At 34.6% G+C, this 24,920-nt stretch overlaps 1 protein-coding gene across 10 annotated transcripts in view; it reads left to right on the forward strand.

Annotated features, from left to right (window-relative positions):
* Nucleotides 1–24,920, forward strand: part of LOC149796142 (protein polybromo-1-like) — a 228,871-nt gene that overhangs the window by 74,172 nt on the left and 129,779 nt on the right. For all 10 annotated transcript variants that reach the window (XM_089966069.1, XM_089966068.1, XM_089966062.1 and 7 more), the window contains 7 exons: nt 8,421–8,594; nt 9,569–9,700; nt 10,511–10,686; nt 17,120–17,249; nt 20,452–20,619; nt 21,668–21,802; nt 24,586–24,668. In XM_089966069.1, coding sequence (XP_089822195.1) covers nt 8,421–8,594; nt 9,569–9,700; nt 10,511–10,686; nt 17,120–17,249; nt 20,452–20,619; nt 21,668–21,802; nt 24,586–24,668 — 998 coding nt within the window. The remainder of the gene's footprint in view (nt 1–8,420; nt 8,595–9,568; nt 9,701–10,510; nt 10,687–17,119; nt 17,250–20,451; nt 20,620–21,667; nt 21,803–24,585; nt 24,669–24,920) is intronic.

Genomic DNA, 24,920 nt, shown 5'->3' on the forward strand with positions numbered 1-24,920 from the left:
ATTTTAAATGGCCCACCAGAGCTCGAGCAGCTATGTAGTCGTTGCTTTTCAGTTTTCTGCTGTGGCCCTCGGCTTCAAGAAAAACATTTTTCAGTGGACCATGGTGTCAAAAAGGTTGGACAGCATTGCCCTAATTGATAGGTTTTGAATTTCATTACCAAATATTTGGTGTGACAAAGAGTAGTGACGGAATTTCTCCTATGATGAGCCACGGGCTCTTGCTTTGAAATTTGTTAAAATAACAGTAGAAAATTTTTAAACATGACTTTCTTCAAGAAAGTAACATGTGAGCATTGGTTTATGATTGGAAAATTATGATAGATTTAGATCTTAACTGCTCTACCATGTTAGATTTTGACTTGTCTGAATGTACATGCACGTGTTCTTATGAGTGCTATATTGCTAGTAAACATAGATCACTTTCATGTTAAAATCAAATTAACCACCACTTTTAAACATAATAAAGATACAAAGGTTTGATAATGTACTTAAAATGCACAAGCTGTATCATCAGATTGTGAGAAAGGTGAAGTCAACTTTGCTTTTCAGAATCTTGGGTGAAATTACAGGCACTGGGACAACTATTCTGTCGGAATTGCTCCCTTGCATGGACCCTGGTATAGCCAGCTTGAGCCCCTTATTGACAGGCTGCTTGTACATTATCAAAATTGCTCTGTTCATGTTTCAGATAGAAAACTATAAATGACAGTTTTTATATATTATTTTACTTACAAGAATTCAATGTATTCAGCATATTTTCTGGCTAAATTTTGCATATTAGCAATGTATATGGTGTACACTGTATTATATATGATGTTACCATAATGTGCTTAATGTTTTAATTTGAAAATTTATATTTGATGCTCTTGTATAACTAATTCATCATGATTAACCATGCGATGTAGAGACTTTTTATGCATAAATTATATGAGGTGAAAGTCATTTTAGATACAAAAATTGTGCATTTTAAAATTAGGGAAAGCACCAGGTATTTACTTGATGATGCCAAACTTGTTGCTAAAGTAATAATTATTTAGCTTGCAGGCTTTGTTCCCTTGTTTTAAAATGTTGTATTCCCCATAGTTTTGTGTCAGTGTGTGAGATTATTCTGGGCAGTAGGTCGATGTTATTTATCTAATTTCCACGTTAAATAGAAATTTGATAGTAATGTAGCTACCAAAAATAATAATAAGTTAGTTACCTAAAATCTGGCCATTGGTCAACTTGAAAATAACCATGACTTATCAGTGGCTGCTTACTTGGTAATTTGAATGTATGATAGGTAATATCTGTACATTTTAGACAGTTTGGATTGCAATGTTGTTTAATTTATTGATAATTTTTCCTCTGTTCCTATTACATTTTTTATCAGGTTTTAGGTACATGTTTTTCATGTACCATCTTCACTTGCTTATTTGATGGGTCCAAATGCAGACTACACAGACCCAGATCTGCCATTGCATAATGCACCAGCAGATCTGAATCTGTACAGTTTGTTAGGAGTAATCAGTAGAAAAAATAACATAGACCCTGACCTGCAGACACATTATGATACATAGCTACCAAGTACTTTTCCTATATCTTGGACCTGAATACATGTGTATTTTTTTCTATTAAAAAACCCATTAAATTTTTTAAAAATTCAATTTTCTGTTCAGAATGGGCACCCGGTTCCATGCTTAGCGTAAATGTATTGCATGTATACATGGAAATAGAGTTCTAAAATATGGTTGTTTCATTCGAAATTGAGGCTGCCATGCCAGTCCTTAACCACAATATTGGATTGCGCAAAGCATTTGCCACTAACACTGTATCTCATCTTAGTAATATTCAGCTTCTGATTATGTTGATAAGAAAAGCATAAGATTCAGAATTTTTTCCAGCAAAGTAAAGAAATCAGAACTTGAAGGACAATTATGCTGTAATGTTTAAAGTTTTGAAACTTTGTAAAAGTCATACAGGTCATGTATGCGCATTTATTCATCTCTAAATTTAAAATGTTTTAAAATTTAAAACTTCCAGACAAAAATTATCAATTGCTATGGGCTTTTACAGTGGTGGCCAATTATTAAACTTGGTCAAGCAAAGAGCATATCGAGTCAAATCATCACAATATAGGGTAGTACGAATTTGTTTATCAACATGCACAGCTTTCTTCGTGACAGCACAGCATGCAGCATTCAATCCAGATTGTGCTGGATCACACCATTAGGTTCATGTGAACGTGCTTTAGCATTGATTTTGCCTTATGCATTTCTGTATGCATGTAAATAATGTAAAGGAATATAGATATACGAGGATCCAAAAAAGTGAATAACTGCCATTTAAAGGCATGTAAAATCAAATTCTAAAAAATGAAACCCATTACTGAAATAATCGGTGCTAAGTGCCTACATGACCTATATGAATTTTACTTTAGTAAAAGAGAAAACTTTGCTTTTTGCAAATTGTGTATTGGGCATGGGATGTGCCCATGACATAAAACCACATGAAAAGCTAATAAACATCTTGCTGCTTCATTTTCAACAGGACAACCTGAACTTAAATGCTTACAAATACCAGAGAGAACCATGATGTAATTTGTTATGAAGTTTGTTTTACTAAATTTCTTTTAGAAAGTAACATTCCTCCTTAAAAGTTGCTAGTGATGTTGGCAATTTATTTCACACACTTTTTCCAGACAGTAAAATGGCAAAGGATTACTTTTGTGCTAGAACAAAAACAGTGGCTGGCTATCACTGATGAGCTGGCAATGGACAAGCATAAAATGACTGTTTCTTTATTACATTCTAATGCTGATTGTGAGAAGACTTTTAGTTCAGTAAAAAAAACAATAGCAAAGAATTCAGACCATCAATGAAAGTTGCTTCATTGGGATCGATAATGATTGACAAAACAAAGTGTGGAAAAGACTCCTATAAACAGCCTGTGTCTGATGACTTAACTGAGAAGGTGCAAGAGTGCAACACATGCATCTTTGACATTAAATAATTAACTTAGTTATTGTTTTACTTTACTGATGGGTGTTGATATTGTAAATAGTTGCATCTGCATTAAAGTTCTCAAAATCAGTATTTATTCCTGAAAATCAGTATTTTTGCCATAAGCAGTCAGTATTTTTGTACTTGGGATTTGGCATTTATGTATGATATGGCAGATTAGGATCTGTGTTATTTGCATTGTTTGCATTTTGACTCAACTTACATGTGAGTATACATGGCATCATTGAGTGTTATTATACCCATACTTTAAAACAAGTGCAGGGATATTTTTATTCAGTTTATTTGCATATACAGACATGTGGATGTACATGTATAATGTCTTTGAACTCTTCCCACACTGTTAGAACTCGACACATGAGACTTGATAGAGATAGTGATAGTCTTATGTGCATAAATTGTGCCAGCTCTTTTGGCATTTTGATTTGCTCCAGGGGGTGGGACTAAATGGGTAGGAGTGATCTAATGTATATTTCAACATAACTCCAGTGTTCACATAATGTGTGAGGATATACATGTGTGATAAATGACCCAATTGTCAAGACATATTAGACTGTGAACTTTGGATCATACCCAGAGGTCTTTCTCTACTCCTGCTTCATAACAGAACCATTGAGAACCCCACCCTATGACCATATATACACTTAACAGGCATGATAAAAACTTTATAACTGGCCCTAGGTACATTTCTTCTTCACTTAGACCCTTGTTCTTAACAGACACAATGTTGAAATCCCCACCCTGCAGTCATATGTGCACATACTGCACATGAAAAAGGAAATTCATGGATGAGCCCAAAGTCCATCCCTGCTTCCAGGGGTTAAGGTCATTAACATGGAAACTGTTAAGATCCTCAATGTATGATCATATACATATCTACTTCCATGACATGAAAAGACAGATTTATGCATGCAAGCAATGTTGGCCCTTGATTCATACATTCTTACCCATTAAGGGACTAAACCCCTGATCATCTGCATGGAAACTATTTAGATCCCTACCATATAGTCATATACCGGTATGTAATTACTGAGTATACAAAGAAAAATGCACACAACCAACATTTCTGACATTTGCCGTGGGACAGTACTTACCATGACGGATCTACCCAGTAGGCTCAGATTTCACAATATAGGTCAAAGTGGGGATACATCTTTTACAAATGAAGAATTTTAGTTCGTACTTTGACTAGCAAACTTGGTTCATAATCATTTGGACTATAAGGTGAGGACCCTTGATTCCGACTAGTACTAGTCATTGATTCTATATTGAATATCCAGATGCAGAAAATTAGCAGTAAAAATATATGTACTTTCATGGCACAGAAAAACAACTCTTTTTTTCAGGAATAAATAGAAATTTTTGTAGGAGAATGCCAATAATAAATGTTGAACTTTTTGGGAGGGGCATGAACAGTTATATTTGACTTTTTATTATGGGCAAACAGTTACTGCAGAAGTTTTTTTTTTAATTGGCCATTTCATTTAAAGTAGTGGCATGAAGATTAGTGCTATAGTTTTTTTTTCAGCTGAAATATTGACTCTCAAAATTATAGCAAGCTGCACATGAATAAGAAAGAAAAAAGTTTCAAATTTCTCTGTGCTGTCTTCCTGCATGTTAGGATAATTCACCTGCAACATGAGAAATCAAGCCTATCAGTTGCAGATTTTCTAAAACTATAAATAGAAGTATGACCACAAATTTTGGGGCAGAATAATATTTCATTTGAGTAAAATTTTAGTATGCTTGGCATTATGTTTTAACACCATTTTTTGTTGTTTGTTTCATTGTGCATGAGAGATTAATTACAATATTGTATTAACCCGATTAATGTATGATATATCAAGGTTTATATGAGTCAGGTATATTCATTATATCATCTTCAGTTTTGTCCCACCTGCAAAACATAGGTGAGACAAAGAAAATTTTATGACCATGTTAGATCTGCTTTTCATGATGCCTTTGATTAGCTAAATTTTTGCACTTATCTCCTTTCTCTGATAATGCTTACAGTCATGATACTTGAAGGGTGTATTGATCTTCTTGCAGGGTACTACCCACCACATGCATCAGTAAGGCACAGAAACACGCTTTTTACACTCCATTGATTACATAATTTTTGTAACCCCTGACCATAAGGTCAGTTGAGCTTATGGTGTGGTCTGTCGCTCATCATTCATCGTGATGCTGATCTGCCAGTCAGATATGGCTACACTGTCATTATAAATGGAAAATATTTCAGTAACTTAACACAAACTGCTCAACAGAATTTGACCATAATTTGAGAGAAATGTCCTGGCATGGAGGTCTTTCACATTTGTTCACATGATGCTGATCTACCACCAAATGTGGCCAATGTTTTCTAAAACTAGAGAAACCTACAAACAACAGTTAATTTGTCAAAAATTGCTCAACAGAATTGGACTAGATTTTACAGAATGCATTTATCTGCCATGAAATATGGCTGCCATTGGCAATAATAGAAAAGCCTTTACATGATTTGTCAATGAGCACTAGACAGAATTCGACCAAATTTGACAGAAAGCATCTTGGCATAGTGGTCTTTCACATGCGTTTAAATGATGACAATCTACTGTCAGATATGGCTGCAGTTACTTAAATTATGAAAACCTTTAAACATTGTCTCAAAAACCACTCATTAAAATTTGACAAAGTTTGATGGAAAGCAGGTATCATGTATGTGCATACTTTAAGGGTGGGGCTATGACTTGGCCAAATTCCCTGGGGCAGGAGAGATCCTGGGGACAATGATAGTTGTATAATGGCTTGTCCTTTTTATGAAGAGAAAGTGATCATTCACGACACCAACATTAATAGACAATATAACAACTATGTGCTCAAAGCTATTCTTTTCCCTCTACAGTTTCAATTATTATGTGAATTTGCATTTACAATCTGTCATGTGTCAGGTACCCAGATCAGCAATATCATGCTTCATTTGGGCCTCTTGTTAGTCCAGTTTCTCTGATGCTAATGACATGTACTATCTTGGAGAGTAGTACCTGCCACAAACATAGTAGGTTATTGTGGCCAACTTTTCTTGCACCATTGATTATGTGTTTGCATTTAGCACAGTTTTTCTGACAGCATAAATACACAGTCATGATACCTGATTAGTTTATTCATCAGAGGATACTACACACCATCGTCAAAGGAAAGTCATGGTGACCTTTCTTTCATCATCCAGTGATTGTTTTAAGCTTTTGCATTTTGCTCAGATTCTTTGATATAGTTGTGTGTACCTTTATGAAGTCTGACAAGTATTAGGAGTATTAATAACCTCACTGACCTACTGTTAAGGTTACAGTGATCTACTTTTTATGCTTTAGTGACTTGGCAAGCTTTTATGGATTATATCTTGATGGAGCAGGTGAGACACTATTCTGCAGGGATATATTATTGTAATGCAATTCCAACTCTTTTCACTCTTTGTCCTGATTGGTTTTTGTATGTGCCACTTTTTCAGTTCATAAGAATTCTTTGAATTTCTGAGAGCTTATGCTGATATTCTGAATGGGTGAATTGTTTTAAAAGAACAGAGTACAAGTTTTTCCAAAATTGTTACTTTTGAATCTTATTCTGTTTTTATCAGATTTTTAAGATTGCATGCCTGCATGAAAATTTTACTGTCAAACTTGTCTGCATTTTTTTGTGTTAAATGTTGTTCTGTTCTAAAATTAATAAAACTAGTAGGGATTGAGTGTATACAATATTATTAGTTGAGAATTGACTTTTAGAACTTGGGTTTATAATGTGGTTGTTGAAAAACTGCCATGCTTAATCAAAAGTTATATAATCATTCTAGAGGTCTTGTCTTGATTCACTTGCCCATCCCTGCTTGCATGTGATAATGACGTCAGTTAAAGAAGTATAACTGGAAATTGCTCTTGGCAAATGCCATGTCAAAGAACAAAGTTGTTTCCACAGATGGTTGCAGGAGGGCATTCATTGTTTCTCAATAATTTGATATGGTATACTTAACAATCACTCTCAAAGAAAAAGCACTAACTGTTGTGGTAAATCTGTTGTTTATTTTTGTACCAACAGTTTTTGAAGATCAGCTGTTATTTGTTACTTATTTGATCCTATTAATATCCACTATGACAGTGCAAGACAGCATATTGTAATTATTATTCATTTAACTTTAGTAGTAGTAAATCCCTAAATATGACTTTTACACAAGAAAATAATGATTAAAATTATTACTTACATAAATGATGTCTTACTGAATCGTAGGTTACACATTGTAATACTGATCTAATGAATCTGAAATTAACACATTAACCCCTATCGATGACTTAACGGGGCAGGAGGTAGTAGCCTACTGCCGAGCTCTGTAGCATCATGGTCATGCATGATACACTAAAGTGGGTGATATTATAGAAAGGTAGACAGATGTATCTCTACAATGATACCAAATAATCAGGAATATCTAGTTGCACTACAAAATACAGGTAAAAAAAAACCTCATTTTTTGGACCCGACTTTTTTTAACCCAAAATTCGCCCGTGGTCAGAATCCAATTTTGTGTCCAGATTTTAGACTTTTTGGTCTCAGATCTAAGGCAAACTGGTATGAACTGCAAACAGACAGATGAGCCTTTGCAAAAAGTAGGATAAGATGGGCATTTGGAATAAAGAGTGGTCTCCATACAAAAATAATGGCTCCATTTAGCAACAAAAAAACGAACTCCAACTTTTATCCTTCTGCTCATGCGCGAGTCAAGTAGCCAATGAAAAATGATGTTTCTAACACAACTAGGCAGTATGTTATTGAAAGATGACCTGGGATTTGGTGTTTTTGAGTCTGTTCAGAAATAGCTTTCAAAATGGTTTCCTACTCGATTTTCAGGCGAAAATGACAAAAGGATCCAGGGGTTAATGTGTTATGGGATTTTCACAGAAATAAAAGAATGAAGTATCAAGACATATTAACTCTCATATAAAGTAGCATAGATAAACACACACAAACATATATACATACCAATTTTGACTAGAGGCAGCCTAATGCAGGTGCAAGTCAGGGTTATATTTTTATTTTCTAAATTGTATGATCCTGCTGTGAAATAAATAACTCAGTTGTTGAGTAAAAGTAGTTTGTGTAGCAGATGCAGCTATTCAATCTTTCGTCATGTTGCAAAGCTAAATGATAGTGATTAATTGTTGTGATTAGGTTCATATGTCCTAATGACATTTACCTTACTCTCCATGATTTTATAATTGAGAGTTGGGTATTTATTAATTTTTAGGATATGTATTTGAAACACTTTGCCATGGTTTATTATTAATTTCAACGGTATCTGAATTGTTTTGTAGAAAATGTGTGTACAGAATTTATTTCTGTTTCATTTTTCAGAGTTTGAGGTGATCAGCCATAAACTATTATACACTTAATTTTCAGAAATTGACTAAAGATGCCTATGATGAAGATCCCAGCTTGAAGATAAAACCTCGCAAGAGTATGTCTGTTAATGTTCCAGATAGTGAGAAAAAACGTACTCCTGGTAAAAAACCTGTGGAGGACACCCCCAAAAAGCGAATGTTTTCCATGTTCAAAACTGTATTTGAACACTGTGTAAGTCACGTTTATGCAAGTGTAGAGTGGTAATTATTAGACAATAAAAAACAAGATGTAAATTGATGGACTTTTTGTGAGGAATTTTAGCTTGAGAACTTAAAAAGAATGAAGTAAATTCACTTTTTAAAGAATTGAGATATGAATGTTTTGGGGGATAGATACATCACTAATATATGTCTAAGTGTAGATATAATGTTTTTCTTTATTCCAGTTTATAATTTTATGATATAAAACAAAATTTCCCATCAGTAATGAGCAGCTATTAGGAATTGTACATAATTTTTCATTGTTTCTCCACATTTAAAGCAAGAGAAGAAAAGCATTAGAAAACAAGAAAAAAATTGATGCAAAAGTTTAATTGGTGTGTATCAGGTCATTGGAAATGTTCCTGTTTTAAACTTGAAATTACATGAGGAAGTTTAATCACCTTGTCACATTTCTGGTTACATATATTTACCTTTTTATTAAGATTTGTAAAGAAGAAAAAATACTCAACTCATGACAAGCCATGAAATTTACATGTTACACTAAGGGAGTCTTATATATAAATTCTTACCTTTTTGCTAAGTTTTGTAAAGAAGAAAGAATACTCACTTATAATACTGCTCATGGCAAGCCATGAAAATTACATGTTACATTGAGGGAATCTTATACTGAAGTATGTTCCAAGAATGCTGTTTCTTGATAATACATTACAAAAACCAAGACTGAGCTTTTTTGATGATGTGCAATTGCATTTTAATTGGTGAACCAAAAAGTAAACTTAAATAAATTACCTAGTAATGATTTAACAAAATGTGACCATTTCAATGAGATCTTTAACCACACTTGCACTGTAAGAAGGGCAGCAGCATACAGAGGTGTTTTTTTGTGAAATATGTGTATTCATTATATACTTCAGTGGTTCACATTTTGTATATACATTATAGCAGATTAGAAGTACATGTAATTAAAATTATCTTTTTGTTCAGGATGAGTCGGGAAGACCACTTCGTAATATTTTCATGTTTCTGCCTTCCAAGAAGGACTATCCAGACTACTACCAAGTCATTACAGAGCCAATAGACCTGACCATGATTGAGTCCAAGATAAAGAATGACAAGGTGAGATAGGACTTTATCAACAAACATTGCATTTTTAATGGTTGCTATTTATTCAAGAAGATAAATGTAAATAGAGGATATTTTCTTTCTTGAGATAATATAAAATATATTTTGTGTTTGAAATGTAATAGTCAGAAGTGGTAAAGCCACAAGCAGAAATGTGATGTTTTTGTATTACACAATGATATATATCCAGTGTGAATTTAAGATGAGGACATTATGTCTTGTATGCTAATCTAGTTACTGAACTGAAGTTCAGAAAATTGAGCTTATCTTTGACCTCCAACCACTTTGCAAGATCACCTTAACTGCAAGAGTACCAAGACAGTTGTCATAAAAATATCACAAATGATGGGCTTTAGATAATATATATATATATATATATATATATATATATATATATATATATATATGGGATTAAAATTGCAAGTCATATCAAGTTTTAGGCACGGGCCTGTGTGTTTTCTTTGACCATGGAGCAGGGGACATAATTTTGAAGAGAAGTAGGGAGTAAAATGAGAAGAAAAAACACATTATATGCCTATAAAGTAGTGTGGAATTCATTTATCAAATTTAAGTCACAAAATATTTGTTCTACTTAACACTGGAATAACTCCTATTCTGGTCAGACATTGTGATTTGCTTGCATTTCATTTGAGAAAGGTGCCTATTACTTTTGGATCAATAACTCAGTGGTCAAGGTCACTAAGACTGAGAAAGAAAAAAAGGTTTCCCAAAAATAATGACTCAGCAGGCACTTGATGATCTGTTTATGTTGATAGTTAACAAAAGTTATTTTAACAATTGCAGTACTTAAGTGAGCAGCAAATGATATCAGACTTTGAGCTGATGTTTAACAATGCTCGACACTACAATGAAGAAGGATCCCAAGTGTATAATGATGCCAACACATTGGAAAAAATCTTGAAGGCCAAGTGGAAGGGAATCTGTCAGACTGCTGAGGCTAGGAGAGCATTAGCTAGAGGGTTGGTTGGAAATCTGTTTTTTTTTTTGTTTTAGCCATGCTGTGATAAAATCACCCATGTGCAGAGATTTTCCCAAGGTGCATGGTTTCATGATTCATGTAAAATTTGTATGAACTCCTGCACTGGGAAAGGGTGATGCGTGAGAACTCCCACAAATTTCAAGTCGTGCATATGAAGATTTACTCTGTGCAGTATATTTTATTCTGATGTTCACCCTTAACCCTTTACCTCATAGAGCAATGTTACCCAGTGCAATGCACTATAAATAGAACACCTGTTACCTATTCGACCCCATACACATATACCTGCCTGTTAAATCTTAAACAATGTAGTGTATGTTATGTTTAGCACCAATTTTAACCATTTTACATTTTTGGTACACATCTATTATGTGTGGAAAAATTTAAGAGTAAAGTCCGATTGTTATAGCTGTGTAATTATTTTTCATGGGAGAATTTTTTTTGTGCTTTAAAATCTTGAGAGAACTCGTTCACCATCAAGTCAGTGAAGCCGCGTGGCCAACCGTAGCTGCCATTTCGCATACTCAAAATTTACAAGTTTTTGTCCATGTCTACATCACTAAGTCATCTGAATTTGATAATTTTTAAAAACTAATTGCTGCCTACATCAATATCAGAGCCTTTACCGAAGTTATTCAAGCTTTCATAGTTGTGATTCTAATCGTGAAAACTTCGTAAGTACTGAATGAAATCCACGATCGCCATTTTGGAGAGTGGAGATTACGACCCAGTTACTTTAAATAACAGATTTCGACCAGATCATAAACAGTGACCACATGATCTGACGTAATTGTCATTCGCAGAAATGATTGTAGTATATAATAGGGGGTTTTCCCTAAAGGTGGCACTTCAAAAACCTGCTTAAAATGGCTGATGTTTACAGCAGGTGTCAAAAGGCATTTCCTTGCGAATGGAGTAGAGGCGTCAAAAGGCACTTCCATGCGAATGGAGTAGAGGCATCAAAAGGCACTTGCATGAGGTAAAGGGTTAAAGTGCTTGTAGAAATGGTTGAAATATTGTAGTATTTGTAGTGATATGTATTTTTTTGTAACTGTTTACACATTTGGTTCCTTTGGCTTGACATGAATAGTTGTTAAACTAATTTTGATTGGCACATTTTACTGGCTGATCATAGTAATGAAGGCAATTTATCTTTAAATTAGAAAGAATATCAGATGGCATTAATACGAATCAAGTGTACATTCTGGATGGACAAAAATGAATGGCATGCTGGTTAGCCCCTCAGTTCAACAGTATTTTAAAATTAAATGTAAAGGCAGACAAGCAAACCAAATTACAATACAGACAATTTAAAAGTAGAGCTCACTTTTTGTTTCTTTTGTTGCCAGAATTAAAAAGTAAGGATATTTATTTGAACAAAATACCTCTGTTTGAACAAGTAGTCTATGACATTAATGGACTTAAAAGCATTATGGAATAGTAAATCTTACTTAGTAGCCAGTAGATTGCTCATTCAAGGAAGTTAAACTTTGGCAGAGCTTATCCTAGTGAAAAATCTTATGTTGGACCACAATTATCCACAAGACAATACCCTTGAGCTGTGAAAGGGGATTCTCAGTACAGAACAATATTCATACACAGATGAGGAACACATTAAGTTCAGTAACAATGAACAGATTAATGCTTAAACAGCAAGAGGTAACATCTTTTCAAGCTTTTGACTTTAGTAGGGATCTTAACAGAGTGGATCAGGAAGAAAGAGAGATGGATAATGAAGTGTTATGTAAATATTGAACTTTGGCTGTTTTCTCCTCCCCCTCATATTTGTTCTACTCCCCCTTAGTTTTGTTACAAGGGGGGAAATCCTGCTTCTTGGAACATTCTGCTTGTGTCACTTGAAACCAGACTTTAGGTTGTTTTATATTCTCAAATGACTGTTCCTCCAGTCAGTCTGCAGTACCTTTCCACCTCAGTATCCAATACTTTTTGCATCAGTTAATATTGCCACCATTTTGTAGTTATAAATGGTCATGTCATGAACTGGTGAGTGTCACTCTAAGGATACTTGTGCTTACTGTAGAGTGAATGATCATAATGGAACTGGATCTAGGCTGAACAACATGAATGGAACATTTCCACTTTTTTAAAATGCACACTGGGTTTCCTTTTTTTGTTCAACTTTCTGTTGGACTTGTTTTTTTGTTTGTTTTTTTAATCTGATTTTTTTCCTGGATATAGTTTCAGAGGGAAGAAAGTAACAATATACCATATATCAGAAGTTAACTGTGCACATGGGAATTTCTCTGTGCATTTAGTTTTGGTTTTTAGTTGTGCACACTCATCAGTTTCCGGCATACAACTTGAGTGTATTTGGTCCTTTTCTGTCTTGTAATTGCGACATAAAACCGGTTGGGAGCATATAACATGCCATTATATCAGAGTGGTTTGTTTCTTTCCTTCCCAGTCTTTTCTGGTAATTCATATCTTATGATCTGTTTCATGCCATTATTTGGAATGCTTCATTTCGTTTGATCATGTTTTCTCTTCATGATGTACTGTTTATTTTTAAAAGCAAATTAGATTTCTGCAACATTTGTGTTTACTTGCGAATTTTAATTGGCAGTGTTTCTATAAAGCTTTCTTCTGTGCTTTAACTTATAAATGTCGGACAGTGATTTTAAGCCTACCCTGAAGGCTATATGGAATCATATTTAATAAAATTCATGATTTTAAAAGAAAACAAACATGTTCTTCTTAAAGATACAAAAATCCATTCCAAAAATTGAGAGAGAGCTGAAAATGGAGCCATGCAGTGTGATAAACTGAGATCCAACCTTTTCCGTGTGGAAACAGTTTTGGAAAAGAATCTTTTGGCCAAGATGAAAAGAGCCAGTAGCAGTTTAGAGGAAAATCAAAAGAATACACAGAGCTATAACTGTACAGAAACATATTTTATAATGTTTTTAAATGATTTTATCATTCTTCTGGCTGACATATGGAATATTTATTTTCCGCAGTATGTGTCATGAATTTTTCAATAGAATCACGAATTTTCACCCTTTTGTCCCTAATTTCCCCTGTTGGCAGTGGGCATCTCTGCAACAGTGTGAACCACAACTAATATTCCAACAGAAAAGACTCTAGCAGCAAAATTCATTAACATTTGAGGTTTAAAAAAATCTCATCAAGAAGTTTTGATCACTTGCTTCATTGCGGAACATTTTTACAATTGTGCATTGGCCCAACATTGTTAAGTCGAGCTCAAGAAGTTGCATGAGATCCCAAAGCTCATTCAGAACTGTTCTTAGATCAGAAAAAGTTTCATGGAAGCTGAAAGAAAGAATAAGTATCAACAGATATAAAAGCAGACCTGCCACCACTTATGATTTTGCCGTAAGTCTTATAAAAATTACCCTTAAAATACGGACTTAGGCATGCAACCAAAAACTACGGAAAGATGATAGTTGCCGAAAAATCCGGATTATCGGTGTTCATCTGTATTTGATATGGATCCAGGTTTCATATTAGGATTAGTGAAATAAGTCTGGGAACCAGACTAACTTTACACCAACTCCCCAGACTCTTTAAACCGCACCTATTTGTAATGCAAAGCATTGGCATGATCAAACTGTTGATTATTGAAAATGGCGTCCAAAAAGCAATGTATGTTTAAGACAAAAGGGGAAAATAAGCTTCTAAAAAGTGTTAATCAACACAGAAGAATAAAATGGAGTATTCAGATTCTTGAGAATAAAAGTTGGAAAGGACAATATTATGTTTATTAGACATCTTGAATGATGCCAATTTGAATGGTGTCTTGTCGCTGGAGATATGATTGCCATCGTCATGTGAAATGGAAAAAGAATTTCCAAGAAAACGTCAAGTTGAGAAATAGCAACAAGTAATTGAGTTGCATAGGATTTGGAACTAAAGTTTGTGCAACTGTACTAGTGGTAAATATAGTATACGCATACTTTACAAACTTTTCAGATGAACATAATTTTTATCGTTGCTGCATCAAACTTTTAAATACATTTTCCAGCTTTACAATAGCAGTTATTGATATTTTGTTACACCTTACTGAAAACTGGTCAATCTTATGGAAAAAAATAAACTACCTTACTGAGACGGACTCGTCAGGGTTGGCAGGTTTGTAAAAGAGTACTTGTATATTGATACAGTAGTTATATTCAAATGCATAAATGAACTGTTTTCAATTTCATAAATGTTAATCATAGTTAATGATCTTTTCTTATGTTTTGATGACTTTGAAAGTGTTGTGCATGTTTTCTGTTACTTTACATGTGCCTTACAGATGCATGGAAAATTTTCTTTTCTTTTGAGGCTGGTTCAATATCAGGATCATATATGTTTTTCATCCACTTTTCCAGGACAAGCAGTTTCAGAAAATTCACTTATCCTGCCTACCTTTTTACTTATCCCAAAATTTTAATCACTTGCCTAGATTTTTTTTTTAGATGTATGCACTTTAATCCGTAAAAAGAACAGAATAATGTGCAGTATATTTATTTCTTCAGAAGGCTTAATTTTGCAACGTTATATTATCTTATTTACTATTTATGTGTATATATGTACCTATGTATTTATTTTTCTTGCTCTGATATAGTAGCATCAGTACTTCCATCAGCAGGAATGGAAAGGAATTTACTAAAATTTGGACCTTCCATAACTTCTTATGTCAAGACTTGATCAGTTGACAAATCTCCTGCTCCGAGTCTATTTTTGTAACTAATACCATGTTCAACACTTCTTCTGCTGGAGTGCACTCACCATTCTTGTATCAGATAATGCTTTTCCATTAACAGCTAGTAAGCTGTGTCAAAGAGAGCTTCCTCTTAATTTTAACTTTATTTTTCATTTAGTCTTAGATTGGCCTTGCCTGGTGTAGTGTAAGCAACTGAAGCTTCACACATCTTTTGCACATGTTGGCTAGTGTCATGCATTGAGGCCTTATGTGGTCCAGTGTCATGCACAGAGGCCTTATGTGGTCCAGTGTCATGCACAGAGGCCTTATATGGCCCAGTGTCATGCACAAAGGTGTTATATGATCCAGTGTCATGCATAGAGGCCTTATGTGGTCCAGTGTCATGCATGGAGGCCTTATGTGGTCCAGTGTCATGCATGGAGGCCTTATGTGGTCCAGAACTGTTCTGAGACTTGAATGGTTTAGTTCTGAATTTGCCAGTTCAGTTGACAAATAACTGGTTGAAAATTCAACCATGTCCACTTGAGGATATTGTTTGCAATATAAACACAGCTCATAAATTAGTTTAATCTCATTGCGTCCAAAACAAATGTATATGGTAGTTGTCCTCTGTATAATCGATCAAAACTTAAATATCATTACTATCATTTCACTCAGTTTATAAATAAAAGCTAATGCTGATGTTGCTAAAGTGCATATTGTTAATTATATTGACTAGCTGGATGGAAATTAAATGATGATCTGCTGGTGAGCATCAGGGTTGAGTAAACAAGATAACAAGGTCACTTAAAAAAAAATCTTCTCATTAATCAGATAGGATTTGTTTTGTTTGAAGTGCTTTTATTGGCTGATAATTTGGTTGGAGTTGACTTTACATAAGACAAAAACAAGGTGAAAAAAAGGTATATAATTATTTTCTAATTTGTCTGCAAAAACATGTAAAAACATGGATGTAAATTGCCATTATGTCTACTAAGTTTGGAACTAAGAAAGATTCTTTAGTCATCAGACATGGGTATCTTGTTACTATGAACTTTAATTTGAGCATGCACTTGTTCAGTGTTCAGTATTTTTAGAATAAAACTATGTCTTTGAGGTCTGCAGAAAATTAAATGACCATCATTTCAAAGTGAATTTAGTTGTTAGTTAAGAGTCCAGTGATCATGCCATGTTATGTATAAAATTTTATGTTTGAATTGGATAAAAACAGATTTTATCACTGATTTTCAGTTTGAAAAAAAAAACGATTTGTAGACTGGTGATTACCGAGGGTTAGCATCCCAGGAATAGATTCAGGGTCTACATGTAGGTTTAACAGATGAGTTTGAAAATACCAGAGCACTTGATTGATTGAAATATGAAAGATTATGGGATGCGTTTATTGTACATTAGATTTTTAAAGGAATCACTTGAGACTAAATCACAACAAGGAAATTGAAAAAGTCACTTTCAGAAATAAGTTACTGTTCAGGTACATTCAGTTGGTGCTGGGGAAAAAAAATTACCTTAGCATTTTTCTGTGAATTCAGTTTTGTAAAGAAGAGCTAATTTGAATACGCAGATTCTTTATATTATGCATTAATACTCCTGTACACTCTGTGCCATGCTGTGTTAAGTGAGAAAACTATTTATAAAAATTACATCCTTATAAATCAGTATTAAAGGAATAGAGTTTAGATGGCTTAAAATCTTTAGGAAAAAAAAATGTTTATTTTTGTTTTGACAGAAAACTGAAGGCAAAGGCTGGTTCCCCATTATCCACTCGTTTACAGGAGCTTTATGACAGCATCAGGGATTATCAGGACTCTCGAGGCAGGGTTCTTATCACTCCCTTCATGAAGCTGCCTCTCAAAAGTGTATGTATTTTCTGAACTTATATCATTTTTCACATAGGAACTTTCAGGGTAATATTGAAAGCTTACAAGAGTAATGTGTAAGAGGTCATTTCTATGATGGCATGGAGGAGTCAGATTGTAAGAAAGAAAGGTTTCAGCACAATAAAATTAGTTCTACATTACAGAGCAGGATCTGTGGAAAAGGAAGAAGCCTACTGACCTTAAATGGAATCAGCACAATAAAATTAGTTCTACATTACAGACCAGGATCTGGGGAAAAGGAAGAAGCCTACTGACTTTGTATGGAATCAGCACAATAAGATTAGTTCTACATTACACACCTGGATCTGGGGAAGACGAAGAAGCCTACTGACTTTGGATGGAGTCAGCACAATAAGATTAGTCCTATGTTACAGATCAGGATCTGGGGAAAAGGAAGAAGCCTTCTGACTTTGGATGGAATCAACACAATAAGATTAGTTCTACATTAAAGACTTGGATCTGGGGAAAAGGAAGAAGCCTACTGACATTGGATGGAATCAACAAAATAAGATTAGGGATACATGACAGACCTGGATCTGGGGAAAAGGAAGAAGCCTACTGACTTTGGATGGAATCAGCACAATACGATTATTTCTACATTATAGACTTGGATCTGGGGAAAAGGAAGAATCCTACTGACTTTGGATGGAATCAGCACAATAAAATTAGTTCAACATTACAGACCAGGATCTGGGAAAGAGGAAGAAGCCAACTGACTTTGGATGCATTCAGCACAGTAAGATTAGTTGTACATTACAGACCTGGATCTGGGGAAGAGGAAGAAGCCTACTGACTTTGGATGGAATCAGCACAATAAGATTAGTTCTACATTACAGACCTGGATCTGGGGAAGAGGAAGAAGCCTACTGACTTTGGATGGATTCAGCACAATAAGATTAGTTCTACATTACAGACCTGGATCTGGGGAAGAGGAAGAAGCCTACTGACTTTGGATGGAATCAGCACAGTAAGATTAGTTCTACATTACAGACCTGGATCTGGGGTAAAGGAAGAAGCCTACTGACTTTGGATTTAATCAGCACTATAAAATTAGTTCTACATTACAGACCAGGCTCTGGGGAAAAGGAAGGAGCCTACTGCTTTGGATGGAATCAGCACAATAAGATTAGTTCTACATTACAGACCTGGATCTGGGGAAGAGGAAGAAGCCTACTGACTTTTGATGGAATCAGCACAATAAGATTAGTTCTACATGACACCTGGATCTGGGGAAGAGTAAGAAGCCTACTGACTTTGGATGGAATCAGCACAATAAGATTAGTTCTATATTACAGACTTGGATCTGGGGAAGAGGAAGAAGCCTACTGACTTTTGGTGGAATCAGCACAATAAGATTAGTTCTACATGACACCTGGATCTGGGGAAGAGTAAGAAGCCTACTGACTTTGGATGGAATCAGCACAATAAGATTAGTTCTATATTACAGACTTGGATCTGGGGAAGAGGAAGAAGCCTACTGACTTTTGATGGAATCAGCACAATAAGATTAGTTCTACATGACACCTGGATCTGGGGAAGAGGAAGAAGCCTACTGACTTTGGATGGAATCAGCACAAAAAGATTAGTTCTACATTAAAGACTTGGATCTGGGGAAAAGAAAGAAGCCTACTGACTTTTGATGGAATCAGCACAATAAGATTAGTTCTATATTACAGACTTGGATCTGGTGAAAAGGAAGAAGCCTACTGACTATGGATGGAATCGGCACAATAAGATTAGTTCTACATGACACCTGGATCTGGGGAAGAGGAAGAAGCCTACTGACTTTTGATGGAATCAGCACAATAAGATTAGTTCTACATTACAGACTTGGATCTGGGGAAGAGGAAGAATCCTACTGACTTTGGATGGAATCGGCACAATAAGATTAGTTCTACATGACACCTGGATCTGGGGAAGAGGAAGAAGCCTACTGACTTTGGATGGAATCAGCACAGTAAGATTAGTTCTACATTACAGACTTGGATCTGGGGAAGAGTAAGAAGCCTACTGACTTTGGATGGAATCAGTACAATAAGATTAGTTCTACATTACAGACTTGGATCTGGGGAAAAGGAAGAATCCTACTGACTTTGGATGGAATTAGCACAATAAGATTAGTTCTACATGACACCTGGATCTGGTGAAAAGGAAGAAGCCTACTGACTTTGGATGGAATCAGCACAATGAGATTAGTTCTACATTACAGACTTGGATCTGGGGAAGAGGAAGAAGCCTACTGACTTTCGATGGAATTAGCACAATAAGATTAGTTCTACATGACACCTGGATCTGGTGAAAAGGAAGAAGCCTACTGACTTTTGATGGAATTAGCACAATAAGATTAGTTCTACATTACAGACCTGGATCTGGGGAAGAGAAAGAAGCCTACTGACTTTGGATTTAATCAGCACAATAAGATTAGTTCTACATGACACCTGGATCTGGGGAAGAGGAAGAAGCCTACTGACTTTGGATGGAATCAGCACAATAAGTTTAGTTCTACATTAAAGACTTGGATCTGGGGAAAAGGAAGAAGCCTACTGACTTTGGATGGAATCAGCACAGTAGGATTAGTTCTGCATTACAGACTTGGATCTGGGGAAGAGGAAGAATCCTACTGACTTTGGATGGAATCAGCACAATAGGATTAGTTCTACATTACAGACTTGGATCTGGGATAAGGAAGAAGCCTTTTGATTTGGGTCAATGGCTCAAAGGTCAAATTTACTGTGAGTGTAGCATTGAAATGGTTGCATCTCCATAAAATTAATTGTACATTACAGACCTGGATTTACATTTTGTGGTTGCCTTGCATTTGGAGTATGGTAGAAGTGTATTGATTTGTGGGTGAATAGGTCAAAAGACAAGAGTTTGTGGGCAACTTAATGTTTTCAATGAGAAAAGAATCCTTTTGGTTTGGTAGTCAAATGTTCAGTGGTCAGTATCATTGTGACTCAGAGAAAAATAGATTTTGCACAATATCTTGTGACCTAGACTGAGTTCCTTAACCAGACCTTATTGATGTCTTATACTTTGGGCAATAAAGAAGCTAGAGAGTTTGGAGTCAATATGGCAGAAGTCATGGTCATAGTAAGTTTGATAAGAAGATTATATCAGAAATTATCCTTTTTATATTTAATTTTTTAAATTGAGATGTTTTCTTCCTTTCTTTCCACAGGACTACCCAGATTACTATGAAGTTATCAAGAGGCCAGTTGACATGCTTCATATACAGCAGAAAATGCAGACCAGTAAATATGAAACAGTTGAGGATATGGTAGCCGATTTTGTCCAGATGTTTGATAATGCCTGCAAATACAATGAACCAGACTCCCTTATATATAAGGTCAGCAGATTTTTTTGTGGTACTGCATGTTATCTTAGAGATGGATACTACAAGTTAGAAAACTAATATATTTGATTGAAATATGTGTTATCCTATCATTAGAAGTAATTCACATTTTGTCAGAATCATCCTTGGAAATCCAAAAAAGATGCAGATAAAGAAAAAGCAATCTTTTATCAGGGATCAGCTGCTGGAATGTATTTGTTTTATTGTTTTGTTTAATTCACTTTAACATAGATACCATGATGAGGTGGAGGGTCGGTATCAGTTGCTGCATTGGCCCAGATATTACACGATGATTTTTTATACTTGATTCTGTGCAATATTGTTTTGGTAGTAGAGTAAAAGAATCATTATAGTAGAAGGAATATTTTTGATTTTCTTGAAGTATTGAAAAGACTGCACAGAATCAAGAATAAGTAACAATTGTGTGTCAGCTGTTTATTTCCATGTGACAGCTGACAGATCCTGTTTGTTTCATCGTCAGAAACCCTGCTACTTTTTCAGATATCTTATTCATCAGAATGAAGTTACATAACACTGAGTTTAAAAGAAGTTCTTTGGCCATGAACCTACTAGTAGCAAAGGCATAACAGCTTCCATATCAATAAAAAAAACTCTCAATCTTGTGTACAGTATTTGTAATTTCTGGGTTTTAATGGCACATTTAGCATATTGGCTTTATCATGCTGTGGAAATAGAAGCCAAATGCCTTTCCCAAGGATGCACCAGGACATCCAGTTTGGGTTGGACCAGGCAGGTATTGAACCCACCACCATGGATTTCATGACATGCTCTGCCAACTGAGCTATCATGCCTCAACACAGAATTAAATCAACTGTTATCTGAAATTGTTTTAAGTTTTTGTTTGACTAATATCTGTATTTATTGCTGTAGGTGAGGTATACAGTCAATATTGACTCTCCAAGCCCATTAACATTTTATTAACTTAACCGGATTTTATTGCTAGTAATCAAACAGAATAGTACAGTGATATAAGGAACTTTATACAAATAGTTATGATACTTTACATACTGATACATTACAGGACGCACTGACATTACAGAGACTGTGTCTAGAAAAGAAGATGGAACTTACAGAGGAGGGAAATAATGTACCTGATGTGAAGGCCTGTGTGTTGGAGATGATGACGAACCTGTTCATCTCAGTCTTCAACAAGCAGGTTATTAATGAAACCTGTCTGCCTGTCTCTCAAACTCCAATTATAAGAATGTGATACAAAGATATTGTATTACCCCCTAGGCATGTAATATGGCAGATATAACTAATGTGATTCAAAGATATTGTATTATCCCCTAGGCATGTAATACGGCAGATGTAACTAATGTGATTCAAAGATATTGTATTATCCCCTAGGCATGTAATATGGCAGACATAGCTAATGTGATACAGTGGTATTGTATTATATCCTAGGCATGGTTAGCAATATAAAATCAAAGCTTATGAATATTATTCACTTTACTAGAGAAATCAATGGCAGTTCATAGCAAAATAAGATTATGCACCCCAAACCCAAATTTACACCTGCATTTTTCATCTCCAAAGGTCATTTTTGACACCATGTGATGTTCACAGTGCAGACACAAGCAATTTCCCTTGGTGATATTTCTGCAAAACATTGAGTACTAAACAGGTTGATGCAACTGAAAATAATCGCCATCCAAGCAGTTTGAGATATTCTACTTGCCCAGAACTCACATGTTTAATGCTATGGGTGGCTAGCTCTTCTTCCTAGCCAACTATTGGTATTTCAGTATCTACATACTGCAGAGTAACTATGGAAGGTGTACATGCCTCACATCAGTTTCAAGAAAAATACAAGCCTGAAAAACCTAGTTTGCAAATATATTCATATCTTTAATTAGTGAACAATAATAGCTGAAAAAATTGCACCATAGCCTTAATTTAAGAAATTTGACAGGGCAGATTTATGAAAATATCCTATTTGCTGCAGATGGTTTGTCAGATTCATTAGTTTTAAAAAATTTACCCACTTGTTGATACTTGTATGCATGCTTTATTAAGAGATGATATAGCTATTGCTATTTTCTCTGGCTACATAAAAATATTTTTGGGAGCATAACTCATAAACTGTTCAAGATATTTCCATCAAACTTTATTTTGGAAGTTGCAAAGCAGTTTTTTTTTATGCCTCTCATTTTCTGTATTCACTGTTTTTAGCTTACCTGACTGTGTGGTATAGCTCTGCGTCTGTTATTTATTGTGCATCATTTATATGTTAAGTTACTTTTTGAGGTTCTCAAAAACTACAAATCAAATTTCAACTATATTTGGCAGAGAGGAGGATTATATTATGGACTTTTAGATTTTGAATGTTTATAATTTTTACAAAATCTGCCATCAAATATAGCTGTCATATAAAAAAATGGAAAACCTTTAAATGGTTCCTTATCAAAAACTTAGTTTCAGAAGTGGACCAAATTTGACATACTGTCATGAAGGGATTGTGGTTTTACACATATAATGCTGATGCAACATCAAATATGGCCACCAATACACAATGTAGAAAAACCTCTTAAAAACTTATTAAAACCAGCTCTACAGAATTGGACCAAATCTGAGAAAAGAATCTTGGCATTAAATGTTTTCAAGCTAGAACAAACTGATACTGATCCAACATCAGATATGGATGGTATTGATAAAATAGAAAACGTTTAAATAACTTCTCAAAAATCATTCAAAACGGTTTGACCCAGTTTTGTAAAGTAGTCTAGAATGTCCAGTTTTCAAAGTTTGTACAAATGATGCTGATCCACAATTATATGTGGCCACCTTTACTAAAAATAGAAACTGTACTGTGCTATAATTGGTATCAATAAATGTTTAATTAGTACTTGTGCTCTAAGGAATAGTTTTAGCATCTTAGACATTTTGTTCCTCCTGATTAGATGTGTGGATAATATGAGATGTGCTTTCAGAACAGTTTATATTTAACAGGAAAGTTTGCCGTCTATATTTAGAACTACACATGTTTACATTTATGCTTGGTATAAATTTTTCATTCATTTGTATCACTGCAGTTAAATCTTAAATCACAGAGAATTGCAGAGAGTAAATGAAGTGCAGTTTTTTTATTCAGATATATTTGACAGCAGTTTTTTGCCTGAATGATGGATTAATATATATAAATATCCAATCTAATTTTCAGTTATAGTAATTTCTCTTTATTGATACTGTTCTCACAATACCTCATTTAAGGCATCTGCCTGATACTGTATACAGATAGTGTGTATTACAATAATGAAGTTGAGTTATCTTTAACAATGTATCGGAGAAAGAAAAAAAGAGGACAGGGAGGGTTTCTTTGCATCACATATGGCTTATTTTGCATTGGATCTTTAAATTCATGGTTTGAAACAACATAAAAATTCCATAAAAATTGTACCTTAATGTAAAAAATAATGAAACCAGTTGACAGTTTTTGAGGTCTTGAATATTTAAATTCAAACAATAAAGAAGCAACGTTGTCTGCTCCTTTCTGAATTTAAGCATCTGGAGAGGAGCCATTATACATACTGTTGGTCAATGCATTGGTAGTTGTTGCTTTTATACAAAATGTATTATTCAACGTCTGAGGGGTTGATGCTTTTTATGCATAATGTATTGTTCAACTTTTGCGGGGTTAATGCTTTTAAATTCTCTTAAAGGTTTGTAAGTAAAAGAAACATTGAAAAATAAAGTATCTTTTAATATTGTGGGGTTGGGTACTGGGGTGGAAGTAACATTGTTCCGGTAAAACTTAACTACATGATGGTTAAAAGTGATGCCTGTATAGTTCCTGCTTCTTTTTTCTGTTCTCATACACATAGTTGTAATCTGTGATATAGACTTGGATGGTATTTCATTGACATTTTTATTATGTTAAGGATTAGGATCAAATATTGGCCAATATTTGATGATTTTTTTAAAAATATTTAAATTCAGGATGAAGAAGGACGATGTTACAGTGACTCCTTTGCTGAACTTCCAGAAAGAGATCCAGATGCTAATCCAGAGAATTTAGGAGAGTATGTATTCTAGCTCTTCCCTGGCAGTTTAAATCTTGTTTGATGGAAATTAATCTTAGAGGTATCACAGCACCTGTTGAACCAATCAGTGGTTATTGAATCCTTTTGTAATCCCTAAGAAAATCAATATTTTTTCTCTCATTTTTCTTGTGGATTTAGCAACCAGTGAAGAATTATTGTATTCATTAGAAAGAATCAGTCAATCCTAAATAGAAGAAAAGTATATTGAATTCTACTTTGGCCTTTTATGTT

This window comes from Sinohyriopsis cumingii, chromosome 7 (assembly GCF_028554795.1).
Source record: "Sinohyriopsis cumingii isolate HCF-2022 chromosome 7, ASM2855479v2, whole genome shotgun sequence".
Classification (NCBI taxonomy): domain Eukaryota; kingdom Metazoa; phylum Mollusca; class Bivalvia; order Unionida; family Unionidae; genus Sinohyriopsis; species Sinohyriopsis cumingii.